This window comes from Nicotiana tabacum, chromosome 8 (assembly GCF_000715075.1).
Source record: "Nicotiana tabacum cultivar K326 chromosome 8, ASM71507v2, whole genome shotgun sequence".
Taxonomy (NCBI): Eukaryota; Viridiplantae; Streptophyta; class Magnoliopsida; order Solanales; family Solanaceae; genus Nicotiana; species Nicotiana tabacum.
In genome coordinates, this window is record NC_134087.1 from 72,331,983 (window position 1) to 72,350,634 (window position 18,652).

At 44.7% G+C, this 18,652-nt stretch overlaps 2 protein-coding genes across 3 annotated transcripts; one reads left to right on the forward strand and one right to left on the reverse strand.

Moving 5' to 3' along the window:
* The first annotated feature begins 3,026 nt into the window (after positions 1–3,026).
* LOC107791754 (uncharacterized) lies at positions 3,027–13,865 on the forward strand. 2 transcript variants are annotated; one of them, XM_016613885.2, is made up of 4 exons: positions 3,027–3,410; positions 5,860–5,918; positions 12,814–12,995; positions 13,609–13,865. In XM_016613885.2, the coding sequence occupies exons 1-4, from the start codon at positions 3,254–3,256 to the stop codon at positions 13,760–13,762; spliced, it is 552 nt and encodes a 183-aa protein (XP_016469371.2). In that variant the 5' UTR covers positions 3,027–3,253; the 3' UTR covers positions 13,763–13,865. The 2 variants fall into 2 exon arrangements, with proteins under 2 accessions (XP_016469371.2, XP_075075459.1); XM_075219358.1 differs by lacking the exons at positions 12,814–12,995; positions 13,609–13,865 and adding an exon at positions 6,479–12,807 and having other exon boundaries at positions 3,328–3,410.
* Positions 13,866–16,075: 2,210 nt separating this feature from the next.
* Positions 16,076–16,753, reverse strand: LOC142163160 (uncharacterized). Its single transcript, XM_075220417.1, has one exon. It carries the CDS (start codon positions 16,751–16,753, stop codon positions 16,076–16,078), a length of 678 nt encoding a protein of 225 aa, XP_075076518.1.
* Between the last annotated feature and the right edge of the window lie 1,899 nt (positions 16,754–18,652).

Here is an 18,652-nt window from a genome sequence, read left to right on the forward strand (position 1 = left end):
CTCTTCCTTTTTGGAGCAGAAGATGATGGGTTGTTTTGGGTTGGCTGATCGATCATGACGAAGACTGGCTCCACTGCTGGGTCCTCTTTCATCAGATCTGAGAAGAAGGGTAAGGATTGGAAGCCCTGTAGAATATGGTTGTTGAGGGCTTGGGGTTCCATTAACGGGGAGTTGCTGTCGCTGTTGACTATCGATTGCTATATGAGAGATCCAAAGTCTGCCAGTGCCTTGTTCAGTGCTTCCACTGTCACCCTGGCTAGGTGGGCTGGGTTTTGCGCTATCAGTGTCACCCTGTGGTTGGCCAGGGTGAAATCTTAGGAGAGTCCCTGCCCCTACAAGGCAACCTCCAACCAGGAGGCCGATTGGCGGTCCGGTGGTGGTGGTAGTTTGGTGATGGTGGTCGGTGGTGTTTCTTTTGCCATTTTTGTGTTTTTTTGTCTTGCTACTTTGGGTAACAAGAGGTGTGAAGTTAAGGGACTATCTTCCCATTAATAAACCCTTTGGTGTCACATTTTGGATAGTGGAAGGGTTTCTAGGCATTAGAACTAGGGGGTTGGGTGTTCATTAATTGGGGATCTAATGGAGGTGACGGTTGTGGTCTTTTCATCTAGAAATGGGGGGGGGTACCAGATAGGGCACTCAATTGTTGTTGGTAACTGTTGGTATTTCTCCATTAGAGGTCGTTTCAGGAAATTTGGTAGGGAAAGCATAGGTTTGGGTGTTTGGGTGGGGAATTGGGCTGTTAGTGGTGCCCTTAGTTGAGTGCCCGTTTGGGGAAAAGGGGTCGGCCCCATTGGCTGTTTCACCAGGCGTGGTGATTGTGGTCTTGGTAGATGGGCTAGAGGCCCCTTGAAAGCTGGGCTCATGATTGGGATTAGTGCGGTCGTCAGTTGTTGGCCCCGTTTTTCGTGTGGCACCTGTATTGGGTTGTGTCTTTAGGCCTGATTTTTTACCTTTTTGGGCAGATCTTGTGTGCTAGTGTGGTTTTTGTTTGGGCCATTTGGCCTCTTTTGGGTTTTTTCGGTGGTGAATATTTTTTTTGAATTATAACGAAGAGTTTGAGTTTGGAGAAATTTACCTGAATTGGCATCGAACATATTTACCTGTATCTCCTCCGTCTGTGAAGCATGTTGTGGTTTGTTCGATTTACCTTCATTTTTGTTTATTGCTTTTGGTTGTCCCTGCTTACATCTTCTTGGGAAGGTGACAGTTTTCCATTCACTTTCCTCCGAAATGGCTGCTTTCCTTTGATGATCATCCTGTGGTTCGTGGGTTGCTGTGGGTGTTGGTGTCCTATAGTTGCAAATATGTACAGTGTGTCCTATTCTGCCACAAATAGTGCATAGAGTTCCCTTTCATTCATAGATCACAGCCTGCTTATGGTCTCCTATTATTACTGATGTTTTTACTGGGGTTTTCAGAGGAACTTGGATGCAAATACGGGCATATCTTCCCAGAGGATGTATATTGGTCTATCTTGAGAAGTTTGCCCAGCTTCCTCCCAACTTTCTCCAAGATATCCTGGTCATGGAACTCTGTTGGTAATTGGGGTAATCGGATCCAAATGGCAGTAGAAGTAAGTATGGCTTCTTGGGGAACAAACTTTGGTTCCCATTTACGTACGGATAGGAAGTTTCCAGAAATGAACCAAGGTCCTAGGTGTAGAGCCTTAACCATGCTTTCTTCTAAACTAAATTTTACTATGTAGAAGTCTCACCCTAGGTCAATCAAGATTAATTGTTCGGATGGCTTCCATAGGTCGTTTAGCTTAGATCGAAGGAGATGGAGAGGCATCTTTAGCTTGAACACTTTGATAATCACCGAGTAGCGTCATGGGAGGTAAAGACGCTCTTTCCATCTTGTGAGAGGGGAATTGAGCCCTCAATGTGCTTCCCTTTGTCCAGATCTGTAATTGGTTGGTGATCTATTTCGTAGTTTGTTTGGTTGCTCGCTGGTTTGTCCAAGAGCATTTCCTTATAGGAGTGATGAGGCATTTCTACCTCCATTTGGCTATATTTATCCGGGGGTTTTGGTGGGAGTGGTGGCTTAATCGGAGGGGGATCCATGGTGTGGAAAGGTACTTCCAAGCTGAAGTTGGTAGAGAGCGTTTTTGACGCACGATAGAGAGATCTGGACACACCCTTGTGGTCAAAATTACCGGGACAGCACATTACTACTAACTAACCAGGTAACTAGAGTATATTACTTTTTCGGTGAATAGTTAAATGTGCTTAGATAACATATTGCTGAAATTATTTTATTAAAATATGAGTACTATAATTAAAATAGTTGAGATATACTATTCAATCGAAAATCAAAATAAATTTGCGTCAATTCTAAATTTTTTTAAGGATCGGACAAGCAAATTAGTTTAACTTTTTAATAATTGTAGATGCATGCAATTGAACCTATCACTTGAAAATGTTAGCTAAAAGATTAAAAAACCACACAAATGTACTACTTATAAGATAACGGAAATGGAGAAATTATATTTTTATACGTAAAAGCATAATTTAATCACATATAACTTATGATTTAGAAATGACAAAGCTACAATGAAAAGGACATAAAAAAAAAGTGAAAAATGCTAATAGTGCTCCTGATGTATATCATATACCTGGTGCTGGTTGTTTATTTGTTGTGCCAAATAAGCATGTGTCGTGGCGAGAATATAAGATAATAGATACTACCCTTCGACTGTCAAATATCCGAACAAAATATTAGGAAGTTACAATATTCTATTTTGGATGTTTCAATATGGCACATAAATGTGAACATGCAATCATGTAGAGCTTTATCTAATCTAAAGCAATTTCCAAAACATTTGTTATTTGATCTAAGGAATGTCTAAAGCAATCACGTAGAGCTTTATCTAAACTCTAAAGCAATTTTCAGTGGGCTGAGATTCATTATAATATAAAGGACAATTTTTTTTACAATAATAATTTCCAAGTTCGGCAATTGGGCCCGGGCTAATACTAACTAGTGTTAAAAGATGTAAGAGACTCGTTCTAGTAAATCAAATGTGTATGCTTGTAAGAGTGCTCAAATTTTATACTAAAGCTTTAGGGGTTAAAACGAGTTTGAGCTTAATTTCATGGTCACAAGTCACAACTAACAATTATAACTCTGAGAGTAAAGTCAAAAGTCAAATTAAAAAGGTCCCCCAAACCGACCCGTTAACTTCTGATCATAATAGAGACTCCGCAAAGGAGAGAGAGAGAGAGAGAGAGAGAGAGAGAGAGAGAGAGAGATGGGTCTGATCTACGCAGCAGTGTTGTGCTTCCTTGTTGGAGTTTACGGTGCAAGAGCAGAGCAGTTGAGCACAAAAGAGTGTGAAAATCTGGGGTTTTCGGGTCTAGCTCTGTGCTCCGATTGTAGAACTCTTGTTGAGTATGTTAAAGATCAAGGTTCTTTCTCCTATCCTTTATTCTCTCTACCTCTGCACCTAATATGCACATATTTTCATTTTTCACTCCTTGTAATTTATGTATTTTTTAATTAATACTTTTGGGTACAAACATAAATCCATAAAAAAGGTATTGAGGGAAAGTATTGACCTTAACATTGTATTCAATGCGGCTGAAGATGAGCTTGGATCTGTAGGTGTTTATGGCCTGATGTTTAGTTCAAATGAGAGAATTAGGTTGGAGGAGATGGGTCCAGAAGGGGGATGATTTAAGGTTAAGGCAAACAAGGAGTATAAATTAGTCTATCCAGCGCTGATTAGCTTGCTGAACGGGTGTGAATTGGGGAAAAAGTTTGGTGATTGCACTATAATTGAAAGAGAACAGGGAATTGGAGGAGTTGGATAGAAGGGCCTAGGCACTAAATCCAAGTCATGTTGTCTTCCCTATATTGAGAACCTAATAATCGGTGGGGGACTAAGTAGAAGGAAGGGGGTTTCAGGGTTCAACTGAAACCCCTTTGTCGGAAAATTACTGCACCAATAGGGTAAAAATGAATTCTTTTTATTATATGTAAACTGTTTAATCCCTTTGGCATGAAAAAAAATTCTAGCATAGTGGTAAAGGGGCGCAAAGTTGTTGTAAGTCCAAAGTTCAAATTCCAGCTGTCACATCATACAACTCTTTGAATCCCCTTATATAAATTCCTGGCTTCGCCACTACTCATAATGGAGGACAGGTGGCAACGAGCCATATACAACTCCAGAATCATTCTTTTGATAAGCTACAGGGTAAGAATTCTTGACCAGGTAATAGCACTAAGGAAAAATCTCTCGTCCATATTGTGGTAGCCCATCCAAAACAACTTTTACATTCATGCTTAGTCGGCTCTTTTTTCAGGCACAACAACAACAACCCAGTAAAATTTCACTAGTGGGGTCTGGAAAGGGTAGAGTGTACGCAGACCTTACCCCTATCCCAAGGGGTAGAGAGTTTGTTTCCGATAGACCCTCGGCTCAAGGAGACGAAAAAAACAACATATCCGTACCATCAACAGAAACCATAGAAATAATAACAGCATCACGAGTACAAGAAGATAGATGAAAAGCAATAACAATAACACGTAGAAAAGCTCGGTACTATGAAAAGTGGAAGAAAAGTGCAGACACAACAATAACCACTAGCAGTCTAGGACACAACCCTATTAGACTAGCCTCTCACCCTAATGCTCCTTTTCCAGGCGCAAAAATGGAAATGACATTCCATAGTTGCTTTAACTCATCCAAGACAAAAATTTATCCCACATCTGTGGATAACTAAGATTTGTTGTTTATGCACTAAGCAACCGAATGCATGATACTTGACTTTCAATCCTAGCTCTGTTTAGACTTGTTCTAACCTGGGAAAGAAGCAGCGATGGACCGATATCCACAGTCCTATCTAGAGCCCTAATTAATGATAAACCTCTGCACAAAACCTATCAGTGTGGGCTAAATAAACCTTTATGTTATTGATATTGAAGAGTTGAAGGATAGCTACAACACATAGTAAACCTGTAGTAGTTTTTAGTGCATCATTCTCCCTGGTTGGTGGGATTTTGATAGAGATTGAAGTGTTCAAGGGGAAGACAATATAAGTATTAAACTGACATACTGATACAAAAGCTTTATGGAACTTTGATGAAAAACATTTGGAAGGTAGTGGGAAATAGCAGCTTATTTGCTTATCGTTGGTCTTACAAATTCACAAATTTGTGCTTCTATGACGCAAGCCTTTTCAAGTGTGTGTGTGTATATATATCCTAGGTGGTCCAAGTCCTTCACATTCGCTACCTCTATATCTTTGCCCTCATCCTTATACTGCAAAAAGAAAATATCTTACTTTCTGAGAAAATGGTGAAACCTCTAGAAAAATCGGGAGGTTTCGTTTGCTGAGCGTAATATGAGAGGATTATATGGGTATGTAAAAGGTCGTGCAATGTCAGTCATCCATGTCTAATTGTGATTGGAAATGTTTGAACTTATCAACTTTTGACAGACATGTTCTGTATTTTAAGAATGACTTCAGTGTATATGATAGAACTCCACTATATTTGACTAATTATTGTTGATTTATGGAGAAAAGGACCATACATAGTTAGAAACAACAACTTTATCAATGAAAAAGAAAAAGAATAGTGTGATAGAAAGTAGAAACAATGGCATTAATGCAAAAAATTGACCAATAAAATAACTGATAGGTTCATAGAAACCATGCTCCATATTTTGATGCAGGAGCAATTTCCATTTTATTGGTTGTTCCGTGTTTTGTGGATTATTAGGAATTAAGAACAAAAAAATAAACTGCTCGTTTATCAGTGTTTTCTGTCATGTTTTTCTAGTTTAATTTCCATATGAGTGTTGACAGTATGGTTATATCTTGCTAAATAGTATTGATTATATATTGTTTACAGAGTTGGTTTCTGAATGCTTGAGCTGTTGCACAGAAGACTCTGATGATGCCATGAGTAAGGTACAGATGCGACCAAGATCATTTTTTGGCAGCATTAATTTAGGGTTGTATTTAGAGTTTTGAAGGCTCTCCTCTGGTTTCCTGTCACTAGTTTTGCCCAATTTTTTGTTTGAAAATTTTGGCTTCCATGCATACATTGTAGAGATAAGATGGACTTATGTTAGCACCCAGAAAATAATCAAATTAAAATAGAGGCAAGACTAAGACACAAAAGAGGCACTTATCTGCCCCTCCTTGGACGTGCATCCATCCATTTTTTTCTTTGTCTTAGCTTGTTTTGGGAAAATTGAAAATATTACCTTTTTGGTTTCTATACTTGGCTCACAATCCCCAAGTGCTTAGGAAATGAATAAAGCTATTAAAAAATGAGAAGCGGACGACTCATTCTTCTTTTTACAAACACCTTGACCAAAAAGTTATTGGGAGGTCGAGGGAGAAAATAAGATGTCCAAAAATCACTTTGGAGAACGCTGTTTTCTTTCGTTCTTTCCTTCTTTTTGCATCCCTTTCTCTTGCTTGGGGGTTTGTGGAATTCCTAAAGATTCTAATACTATCTACAGCTGTTGCGCAAGTACATTACATGCTATCTGTCATGGGCGGCTTTCCAGCCGTGCCCCATGACCCCTTGGGCGCGCCCCGTGGCGTCCTAGCAAGCCTTCCAATGCCTAGCGCCACGGACGGCCCCGTGGTCTTGGCCGCGCCAAGTGACAAGCGCGCCTGTGCCTCTGTCGCCCCACCGATATCCCTCGCCAGCACCCAACCGCAGGCAGATGCCAATAGCGCCGCGCGCGCAGACAACGCGGCGCGCGCAGACCCTGATGCCAAAGACTATGCTGCTGACAACGGACCTGTTTTCTGCCTTATAGCAAACTAAGTCTTTTTCATTGTAAATATAGAGTAGTTTTATTCCATGTACTTCCATTATGTTTCTCTAGCTTAATCAAGTCTAGTCTTGTAGCTTTGGATTATTTTTTTTAAGCATTATTAGGGGGGATCAAGCAATCAAACTTTCTAGCAAGCAAACAATTCTCTGTACTGGTGTCTCTCCCCCTCGACACCGCGTTGCCTTTCTGTAATAGCTTTCATTAATGCAATCAAGCTTTCTTTCATTCTCAATTCTCATTCCTGTTCTCTCAATTGCTCTTGACATTGGTTTTCCCGTACGGCACTGACAATCTAGTCTAGCGTACGGAGGGGACCTCAGTTGGCGGACAACAACTGCACTGACATCAGTTGCTTAGCCTTACGTCGCCCTTCCAAGGAATCTCAGGAAGGCGCCGCGTAACAGTTGGTATCAGAGCCTAGGCTCGACATCGGACGAGGGAACGCATTGCCATTACCACCATTTCTGACCATGGTGAATCATGGGGACCGCATTGCGGCCCTTGAACAGACGGTTGACGGATTACTGCCCATCATGGATACGGTGCCTGAACTAAGAACCAGCCTAGGGCAAAGGTTGGACGACCTGGACCGCAGGGTGCTCCAGGCCGAAGTTGACATAGAAAACATCAGTCATGACTCCGAGGGAGATAGGCAAACGGCAGCCACAGAGGCAGCCGAAATTTTTGGCAAATTCGAGGGACTCCAACAGGAGCGTGCCGAGGATTTAGCTTACAGGGCACAAGAGGCAGACAGGGTGACTGTCATGCTGTACTATTGACGACTTGACAGACAAGCTCAATGTTGTCAATGCTGCTTTACAGGGACTGCTGCGAGGCGGTGGAAACTAGATCGGGGGCGCTGCAAACCCCACTTCCGCGACACAAAAACTGAAAATTCCTGAGCCAAAGCCATACAGTGGAGCTAGGAATGCCAAGGAAGTGGAGAACTTCATCTTTGATGTCGAACAATATTTCGATGTTGTTGGGGGCCTAGAAGAAGCTAAGAAGGTAGCAACTGCTGCCATGTATCTTCAGGGTGATGCTAAACTCTGGTGGCGGGTGAAATACGAAGCCATCAAGGCCGGTGAAGATGCTCTCGAAACATGGGCAGAACTGAAGGCAGCCATCCGCCTACAGTTCTTCCCCGAAAATGTCGAATACAATTCAAGGAGAAAGCTACGGGAGCTCCGCCAGACCAAATCTGTGCAGGACTACGTGCGGGAATTCTCCGCGCTCATGCTAAGCATACGCGACATGGGGGACAAAGACAAGCTCTTCACTTTCCTAGAAGGGCTGAAACCTTATGCCCGTATGGAGCTACAAAGACAACGGGTAGATACCCTGCCCAAGGCGATCCAAGCAGCTGAATGCCTTGGGGACTATCAAATGGAAGCTCGGAAGGATAGGCCTCAGCCACCTGCCCGAGCGGGATTCAAAGGGGGCCAGTCTAGCAATGGTGGCCCTAGCAGAAGTGGGGGAGATCGGAGCTCAACCAAACCTAAGGCTCCCTCCACAGGCAGCAACAGTGCTGCGTCTAACAACAATGATCGGGGGAGGAAGCCTCCTTCAGGATGCCGTCATTGCGGCGGACCACATTGGAACAATGAGTGCCCACAGGCACAGATGAACGCCCATCAGACTTTTGATGATGGGACGGATGACGACTCAGACGATGCGGATCAGACTGAACCAGTAGGTGCCTTCAATGCAATTGTTGGCTCCATTTCTGAGGCATTAGCAGAGACTAGTGCTGGTATCCGTAAGAAGAAGGACCCATGTCCAGCCACCAAGAAAGGGAAAAAGAAGGCGGATGATGAGACTCCTCTTAAGCACGAGAGGACCTTAATGTTCGTTGAGATGAAGGTGAATGGCAAGCCCATTCGGGCCATGGTAGACACGGGTGCTACCCACAACTACTTAGCCTCGACTCAGGTGGAGCGCCTTGGTCTAGTTGTAGGGAAAGGTAGAGGCCGTGTCAAGGCTATCAACTCACCTCCCCAGCCAGTGGGTGGAATAGCCAAAGAAGTACCGGTGAAGCTTGGCCCTTACGAAGGAAAATTCAACCTGCGCGTGGTGATCATAGATGACTTCGAGTTGATAGTTGGATTGGAATTCCTAAGGCAAACCAACACCATGCCTGTACCGTATGCTGACATGTTACTGATGATGGAAGCAAACGAGACCAAGCCCTGCATTATCCCGTGCATGCCCATGAAGATGGCCGTTGAAAACATCTCGGCCTTGCAGTTGAAGAAGGGGGTCAAAAGAAATGAACCCACGTTCCTAGCAACCCTCTGCATCGAAGATGTAGAACGCTCCTCGGGTCCCATTCCTGAACCCGTGAAGGAGCTACTACTAGAGTTTGAAGATGTCATGCCACAAGACATGCCAAAGCGACTACCGCCTAGGCGCACTGTGGACCATGAAATTGAGTTGGTGCTGGGCGCGAAGCCACCCGCCCGGACGCCTTACAGAATGTCACAACCCGAACTCACCGAGCTTCGGAGGCAATTGACGGAAATGCTAGACACAGGGATTATCGTGCCCTCCAAGTCCCCATATGGGTCCCCTGTGCTATTCCAAAAGAAACATGATGGTAGTCTACGACTCTGTGTGGACTATCGGGCTCTAAACAAAATTACTGTGAAGAACAAGTACCCTATTCCGCTAATGGCAGACTTGTTCGATAGACTGGGTGGTGCGACGGTGTTCACCAAAATAGACCCGAAGACAGGTTATTGGCAAGTTCGGATTGCAGAGGGTGATGAGCACAAGACGACCTGTGTGACAAGATATGGGTCATACGATTTCCTGGTTATGCCATTCGGCTTGACTAACGCCCCAGCTACGTTTTGCACTTTGATGAACCAAGTCTTCCGAGAGTACATTGATGAATTTGTGGTGGTCTACTTGGATGACATTGTGGTATATAGCCAAACATTGGAGGAACACCTGATGCACTTGCGGAAGGTCCTAGCTCGATTGCGGGAGCATGAACTATATGCGAAGCTATCTAAGTGCTCCTTTGCTCAAAAGCAAATTGACTTCCTCAGACATGTCATCGAGGAAGGGCGGATCAAGATGGACCAGCAGAAGATTCAGGCAATCACAGATTGGCCGCCGCCTAAGGATATCCACGCCTTGAGGGCGTTCCTTGGTCTATGCAATTTTTATCGACGATTCGTGAAAGACTACTCCCTCATTGCAGTACCATTGACAGAACTCCTCAAGAAGGTCACGCCTTGGGAATGGGGACCCAAGCGAACGGAGGCCTTCAACGCATTGAAAGCGGCTATGTCTAGTAGCCCCGTCTTGGCCCTTCCTGATCTGGCCAAGCCATTCGAAGTACAAACAAATGCATCTGACTATGCCCTCGGTGGAGTCCTGCTACAAGAAGGGCATCCTGTAGCATACGAGAGTCGAAAGCTAAAAGATGTAGAGCGGCGCTATGCCGCCCATGAGAAAGAATTATTGGCTGTCGTCCACTGCTTGCGCCTCTGGAGGCACTATCTTCTGGGAACCCCGTTTGTGGTCAAGACAGACAACACAGCTGTTAGCCATTTCATGACCCAACCGAAGTTGAATGGTCGACAGGCCAGGTGGCAGGAACTCCTAGCTGAATTCCACTTCAACCTGGAGTACCGAAGTGGGAAGACCAATCATGTTGCTGATGCGCTCAGTCGGAGAGCTGATCTAGCATTGGTGTGCTTGCTCGCCACCCTAAGGGGAAGCGAAGTAGCCACCTCCATCAAGGACCAGATACAGGATTTACTCATCAAAGACCCTGCTGCACAGTATTTGGTTGATTTGGTAGGACAGGGCAAGACTCGCCAGTTCTACATGGAAGATGGTTTTCTGAAAGTGAAAGGGAACCGACTTTATGTTCCTAAAGGAGGAGACCTACGAAGGACTCTTCTGGCGGAATGTCATGATACTCTGTGGGCCGGCCATCCCGGTGAAGAACGCACCATGGCGTTACTCCGCCGTGCATATTATTGGCCTCAAATGACCGATGACGTTGCTCAGTATGTGAAGACTTGTCTAGTATGCCAGAAGGACAAGTCAGACCGCTTAACACAGGCGGGACTCTTGGAACCACTAGCTGTCCCAAAGAGACCTTGGGAAAGTGTTTCCCTGGATTTCATCACCGGATTGCCCAAGGTCGGAGATCTAACAACTATCTTGGTTGTGGTAGATCGGTTTTCCAAATATGCTACCTTTATTGCTGCCCCACAATATATATCAGCAGAAGATACAGCTCGACTCTTCTTCTCTCATGTCGTCAAATATTGGGGCCTACCCAAAGACATTGTTAGTGATCGTGACTCACGCTTTACTAGCAACTTTTGGACCCAACTCTTAAGTGCCTTGGGTCGAAGCTGAGTCACAGCTCAAGTTTTCATCCGCAATCTGATGGCCAGACGGAGCGGTTCAATGGTATGTTGGAGGAATATCTCCGTCATTTTGTAACCGGATCGCAGAAGAATTGGGTGAAGCTTCTGGATGCTGCTCAACTGTGTTTCAATTCACAAAAGAGCTCTAGTACAAACAAATGCGCTTTTGAAATTGTTACCGGACAGCAACCGCTACTCCCACACACAGTCAATGCACCAAATATGTCTAAATCTCCTCGAGCTGCTAGCTTCTCTAAAGAGTGGAAGCAAAATTTGGAGATAGTGCGGAGCTATCTTGTCAAGGCTCAAAAGCGGATGAAGAGGCATGCTGATCAGAATCGTCGCTTTGTTGAATACCAAGTAGGAGACAAAGTGATGGTCAAAATTCCAAAGCGTTACTTATTTGCGGGGGTCCATGACCCTCGCTTATTGCAAAAATACATTGGACTCTTGTCCATTGAAAGGCGTATTGGGAAAGTTGCATACCGGGTGGATACCCCAGCTTGGTGGAAAATTCATCCTATCTTCCATATCAGCCTCCTGAAACCTTTTCGGGAAGACACGGAGGACCCTTCAAGGAGCCAGCTCACAATACCGAGTATTCGAGGGCCCAATTCAACCGGGAAAAGGCGTGTTGAAGCTATCCTTGATGATAGAGTGATTCATGCCTCAAGGAAAGATCACCAAGAGTTCTTGGTGAAATGACAGGGCTGTGATGCAGAGGAGAACACTTGGGAGAGGGGAACAAACCTCAAAGCCTACAAGAGCCTAATTGAAGATTATCTTGCAAGTAAGGCGCCGAGGACGTCGCCAACTCAGGTGGGGGAGAATGTCATGGGTGGCTTTCCAGCCGTGCCCCATGACCCCTTGGGCGCGCCCTGTGGCGTCCTAGCAAGCCTTCCAATGCCTAGCGCCACGGACGGCCCCGTGGTCTTGGCCGCGCCAAGTGACAAGCGCGCCTGTGCCTCTGCCGCCCCACCGATATCCCTCGCCAGCGCCCAACCGCAGGCAGATGCCAACAGCGCCGCGCGCGCAGACCCTGATGCCAAAACTATGCTGCTGACAACGGACCTGTTTTCTGCCTTATAACAAACTAAGTCTTTTTCATTGTAAATATAGAGTAGTTTTATTCCATGTACTTCCATTATGTTTCTCTAGCTTAATCAAGTCTAGTCTTGTAGCTTTGGATTATTTTTTTAAGCATTATTAGGGGGGATCAAGCAATCAAACTTTCTAGCAAGCAAACAATTCTCTGTACTGGTGTCTCTCCCCCTCGACACCGCGTTGCCTTTCTGTAATAGCTTTCATTAATGCAATCAAGCTTTCTTTCATTCTCAATTCTCATTCATGTTCTCTCAATTGCTCTTGACATTGGTTTTCCCGTACGGCACTGACAATCTAGTCTAGCGTACGGAGGGGACCTCAGTTGGCGGACAGCAACTGCACTGACATCAGTTGCTTAGCCTTACGTCGCCCTTCCAAGGACTCTCAGGAAGGCGCCGCGTAACATATCTCACGACAGTCAACTAATGACTAGAGTAAATCATGAACACTCTTGAAATGATGCCCTTTTTTTTCTGAAATGGTACTTCTAATCTACTCTGATTGTGATTGCAGGTTGTTTATTCTGGAGCAATTTTGGAAGTCTGCATGAGAAAGCTGGTTTTCTATCCTGAAGTCGTTGGGTTCATTGAAGAAGAAAAGGATAAGTTCCCTTGCGTAAAAATTCAATATGCATATAATTCTCCGCTAAAGTTGATCATGTTGGATGATCATGGAGAGCACATGGAAACCATTAGGTCATCTTCCTGTCTCCTTTTCCCCTCTTTCCTTTGTGTTATGTGTGTTTCACAGCCGATTTCCTATTTCTATGTTGTCTTTATTAAAGTGCATTGAGCATGAGAAGTATTGCCCATCAGGATCCTTGTGCTCTGATACATTTTCTGAAATCGTGCTCTTTCATATGAATTTCTGTTTCATGCTTGGGAAACATACCTGTATTGAGCACACTGATAAGCAGTCTTTTAGTTGCCTCTAGAAGATCAACCTTTGGGTCATGAGTGTGTCACATGCTGACCAATTTCAGAGATCCCTTAAGGGCATTCTGATTTGTACCCTTGGGAAGCCTGAGTATGAGGAGCAGCAAAAGCTGCAATTCCTGGAGTTCAGCTATTTATTTGACTTTCTACAAAGGTCAGTTAGGACTTACCTAGACGGGGTCAATGGGCGATCAAGGAGGCCCATGACCTAGGCTGGTGACTTCCTTTGCACTTAGGAGGTGTGCCCGCCTAAGGTCGGCCCAAGTTAAAAAAAACAAAGATTAGTTAGTACCCTGCATTGCATCTTCCTATGCACTAATGTGCAATAACAGCAAGTTCTCTGGTTATCTAATGTCTTTGGTACATTTTGCAGAATTGATAACTGGAAACGCGAGCACATATTGCAGTTCTTGAAAGAGAAGGTTAAACCATCATCGGATATCAAGAGCGGCGGGAAGCATGGGCTTTTCTTAAACCTGCATCAAGTTTCAGAAATCTCTTATTCCCGGAGATTGTTTTTAAAGTAAAGAGCTCGTAACATGCAATTATTAGCAACTTATGAACTGGATTTTATGCTTTTTACGTGCTTGATGTAGTCATTAGATTTCATGGTCCTGCTCTTTTTCTTTTTCAACTTTCTTTCCTACCAACTCCTCCCACTCTCTCCTTAATTTGTCATTACCAAATTACAGTTCAAGAGTAGCTCTGCCTCCAAAAAGCCTCAAAAAAGAAAATTTATGAGAATAAATTAATAGTCGTAATCATATTAAAAGGAATTGAAATTCTGAACAAATAAACGCCAAGAGGTGTTTGTTTGAAAAAATAAATTGGAAAAATTGACAACTTTTCTCAAAAGGTTCTTAATACTCTTTTGAAAGCATATCGAAGGCACAATCCATAACAACAACAACAACAACAACTACCCAGTAAAATCCCACAAAGTGGGGTCTGGGGAGGGTAATGTGTACGCAGACCTTACCCCTACCCCGATAGGGCAGAGAGGCTGTTTTCGATAGACCCTCGGCTCAGAAAACAAGAAAAGACAATTCATAGTAACTCCAGTAGAAGCCGTAATAGTAACAGAAGCATACCAACAAAAAGATAAATGACATGCAATAACAGTAACCAGTAACTAAGGCCCGAGGCTAAGATAAACAGCAACGATAGTGTGGATTCAACATAAACTGCAAGTCATCTAAGATCAACCCTAATCCAACCCCGTCTCACCCCCGGTATGAAGTAAGGAAAGCTCTACTACCCCCTAACCTACAACCCTAATGTTTGACCTCCAAACCTTCCTATCAAGGGTCATGTCCTCAGAAATCTACAGTCGTACCATGTCCTGCCTGATCACATCTCCCCAATACTTCTTAGGCCTCCCTCTACCTCTTCTCGTACCCACCACGGCCAACCGCTCACACCTCCTCACCGGAGCATCAAGGCTTCTCCTCCGCATGTACCCGAACCATCTGAGCCTCGCTTCCCGCATCTTGTCATCCACAGGGGCCACGCCACCTTCTTCCGAATATCTTCATTCCTAATCTTGTCTATCCTAGCGTGCCCGCACATCCACCTCAGCATCCTCATCTCTGCTATCTTCATCCTCTGGATATGGGAGTTCTTAACCGGCCAACACTCTGCCCCATACAACATGGCCGGTCTAACCACAGCTCTACAAAACTTACCTTGAGAATCGGTAGCACTTTCTTGTCACACAAGACTCCAGATGCAAGCCTCCATTTCATCCAGCCCGTCCCTATACGGTGAGTGACGTCCTAGTCGATCTTTCCGTCCCCCCTGGATCATCGAACCAAGATACTTGAAGCTATCTCTCTTGGGGATGACCTGTGATCCAAGCCTCACGTCCCTACCTACTTCCCTCGACTCAACGCTAAACTTGCACTCCAGGTACTCTGTAGACCTGCTCAATTTGAAATCCTTAGACTCGAGGGTCTGTCTCCAAACCTCCAATCCCTCGTTAACACCGACTCTCGTCTCATCAATTAGAACTATGTCATCAGCAAATAAGATACACCATGGCACATCCCCTTGAATATGGTGTGTCAATGCATCCATCACCAAGGCAAATAAGAACGGGCTAAGTGCAGAGCCTTGGTGTAATCCCATAACAAACGGGAAATGCTCTGAGTTGCCTCCCACAGTCCTAACCTTAGTATTAGTTCCATCATACATGTCCTTGATTGCTCTTATGTAGGCACTGGCACGCCCTTTGCCTCAAGACATCTCCAGAGCACCTCCCTGGGGACCTTGTCATATGCTTTCTCCAAGTCAATAAACACCATGTGCAGATCCTTCTTCTTATCCCTGTACTGTTCCACCAACCTCCTAATAAGGTGGATAGCTTCCGTAGTGGAGCGACCCGGCCTGAACCCAAACTGATTGTCGGATATAGACGTCGTCTTCCTCACCCTCACCTCTACCACCTTCTCCCAGACTTTCATGGTATGGCTAAGTAAGATACCCCTATAATTGTTACAACACTGGATATCACCTTTGTCCTTGTACAACGGTACCACTGTACTCGACCTCCACTCCTCAGGCATCCTCTTCGTCCCAAAAATTATAAAAATTACATTGTACAACCCAGTCAACCACTCCAATCCTGCTCTACCCACACACTTCCAAAACTCAACCGGGATTTCATCTGGCCCGGTCGCTCTACCCCTACTCATCTTACACAAAGCCCCCACGACCTCCTCCACCTTAATGCGTCTGCAATATCTAAAATTTCGGAGACTCTCCGAACGCCCCAAGTCCCCTAGCGCTATATCCCGGTCCCCCTCCTCGTTCAGAAGGCCATAGAAGTACGTCTGCCATCTCTACTTAATCTGGTACTCTCCCATCAATACTCTACCATCCCCATCTTTGATGCACCTTACTTGGTCCAGATCGCGGGCCTTCCTCTCCCTCGCTTTAGCCAGCCGAAACAACTTCCTATCCCCGCCTTTCTCCCCCAATTCCTCGTATAGGCGGCCAAATGCTGCATTCTTGGACTCCATGACCGCCAGCTTTGCCTTCTTCTTTGCCACCTTGTATATCTCTCTATTCGCTCTCCTCTCCTCCTCGTTTGTGCTCCCTACCAACTTCGCGTACGCTACCTTATTTGCCTCCACTTTACCTTGGACTATGTCATTCCACCACCAGTCACCTTGGTGCCTTCCAAAAAAACCCTTCGATATCCCTAGCACCTCTCTTGCCGCCTCTCTCACATAGTTCGCCGTCGTTGACCACATAGTGCTCGCGTCTCCATTACTCCTCCAAGCTCCCATAGCGGATAACCTCACATCCAACTCCTGGGCTTTATCCTTGGTTAAAGCTCCCCATCTAATCCTTGGTCGGCCACGAGCATACCTCTTCTTCCTCTTCATCATAATGTCGACGTCCATCACTAAGAGCCTATGCTGAGTCGCGAGGGTCTCTCCCGGGATAACCTTGCAATCCTTGCACAAACCTCTATCACACCTTCTGAGGAGAAAGTAATCAATCTGAGTCTTCATCGCCGAACTTTGGAAAGTAACCGGATGCTCCTCCCTCTTTGGAAAAGTCGAGTTCGCAATCACCAGCTCGAAAGCTTTGGCGAAGTCTAACAAGAAGTACCTCCTCCGTTCCTAACTCCAAGGCCAAAGCTGCCATGTACCTTGCCATAACTACCAGCAGCTGACCCAATATGGCCATTAAAATCTCCTCCAATAAATAACCTTTCAGTAGGTGGAATACTGTTGCACAATCTCGTCCAAACCCTCCAAGCCCGCTTGCGGCGCGTAAGCGCTAACTACATTGAGGGTGCACTCACCAATCACCAACTTAATAAATATTAGCCTACCATTCACTCGCCTAACCTCCACCACAGACTCTTTAAGATCCCTATCCACCAAGATACCCACTCCATTCTTACCCCTCACGACTCCAGCGTACCACAACTTATACCCGTCCACATTCCTCGCCTTCGACCCTGCCCGCCTAGTCTCCTGGACACAAGTTATATTAACATTCCTCTTCTGGAGAATCTTTGCCAGCTCAATAGACTTACCCGTCAGCGTGCCTATGTTTCACGACCCGATCCTCAATCTACAAGCTCCCTCTTTCCCCTTACCCTCATTGCCTCTCGTCCCATCCACTGACCCCCTCCCCAACCCACTTCTCACCCCCGGCACCCCTCGAGGACATGACCTTACTCTACCATCCCAGACCACAGTACCTACGACAAACTCCAGAAAACGCTAACACAGACCCAAACTAGGAAATAACAGGTAGCAACTACAAATGCTCTAATAATATGCTTGATGCTAACTAAATAGTCACAATTTAACTAGCATAAAGAAAGATACAAGAAATCGGGAGGTACCAACTCCCGATGGAAAGAACCTGGAAATATAACTTGACATCGGTTACCGCCACGCACCACCATTGCCGCTGGGTGCAACTGCTGAAATCGCCGCCTCCGTGAACCTAAGCACTATTCTGATTGACCTAGACAAAGAAAAGGAGACGAAAAAAGAAAAAGATGGTCCCGCTGCCTCTACTGCCACTATACAGTGGGCAGCAAAGTTAAACGGGAAGGCAAAAGAGGGGGAGGGTAGCAGGGAAGAAAGAGAGGAGAAAGAAAGAAGGGGGAAAGAGAGATAGGGGAGAAAATATAGAGGGGAGAAGGCGTAGGGGAAAGAAAGGAGAGATGAGAGGGGAAAAAGAGGAAGATAGAAGAGGGGAAAGAACTCGAAGGGGGAATTGTCGTCGCCGGTGTTCGCCGGAAATCTGCCGGCACCGGTCACACCAGAAGAAAGGACAACGAAAAAAGAGGAAAGAGAAAGAAAAGCAAGAGAGGGAAAGAGAGAAAAGAAAGGGAGAAGGAACGAGAAAGGAAGGGTGGACTTACCTGTGACTCGCCGACAATTGAGCGACGATGGAGATGAGCACCGTTAGCAGGTGAACGTTAGAGAGTGAGAAGAGTAGAGCAATTTTGAGCCTTTGCTTCCAAACATGGATTAAAAGTATATATTAGATTGAATAATTTAAAGACTAGGAATTATCGAGGCCTTTTTCACGATTATCCAACTCTGTAATAGTAAATGTAGAATTTCATACTAGTAAATTTGGTTAGATTAATAGCCCGTTTGGCCAAGCTGGAGAAATCAGCTTATTTTGAGAAGAGCTTTTGAACTTTTGGATATAAGTATTTTGTGTTTGTCTAATCACTCTAAAAAGTACTTTTGAGCAATAATTTGTGTTTGGCCAAGCTTTTCAAAAAATACTTTTAAGTATCAAATTACGAATAAGGACATGAATAGATTTACTTAATAGTTAATATTATGAGTAAATAAATAATCTCAAAATTTTGTTATTACATGCAATAATTAAATCATTTCATTTTATTTAAGTACAATATGAAAATAAAATTT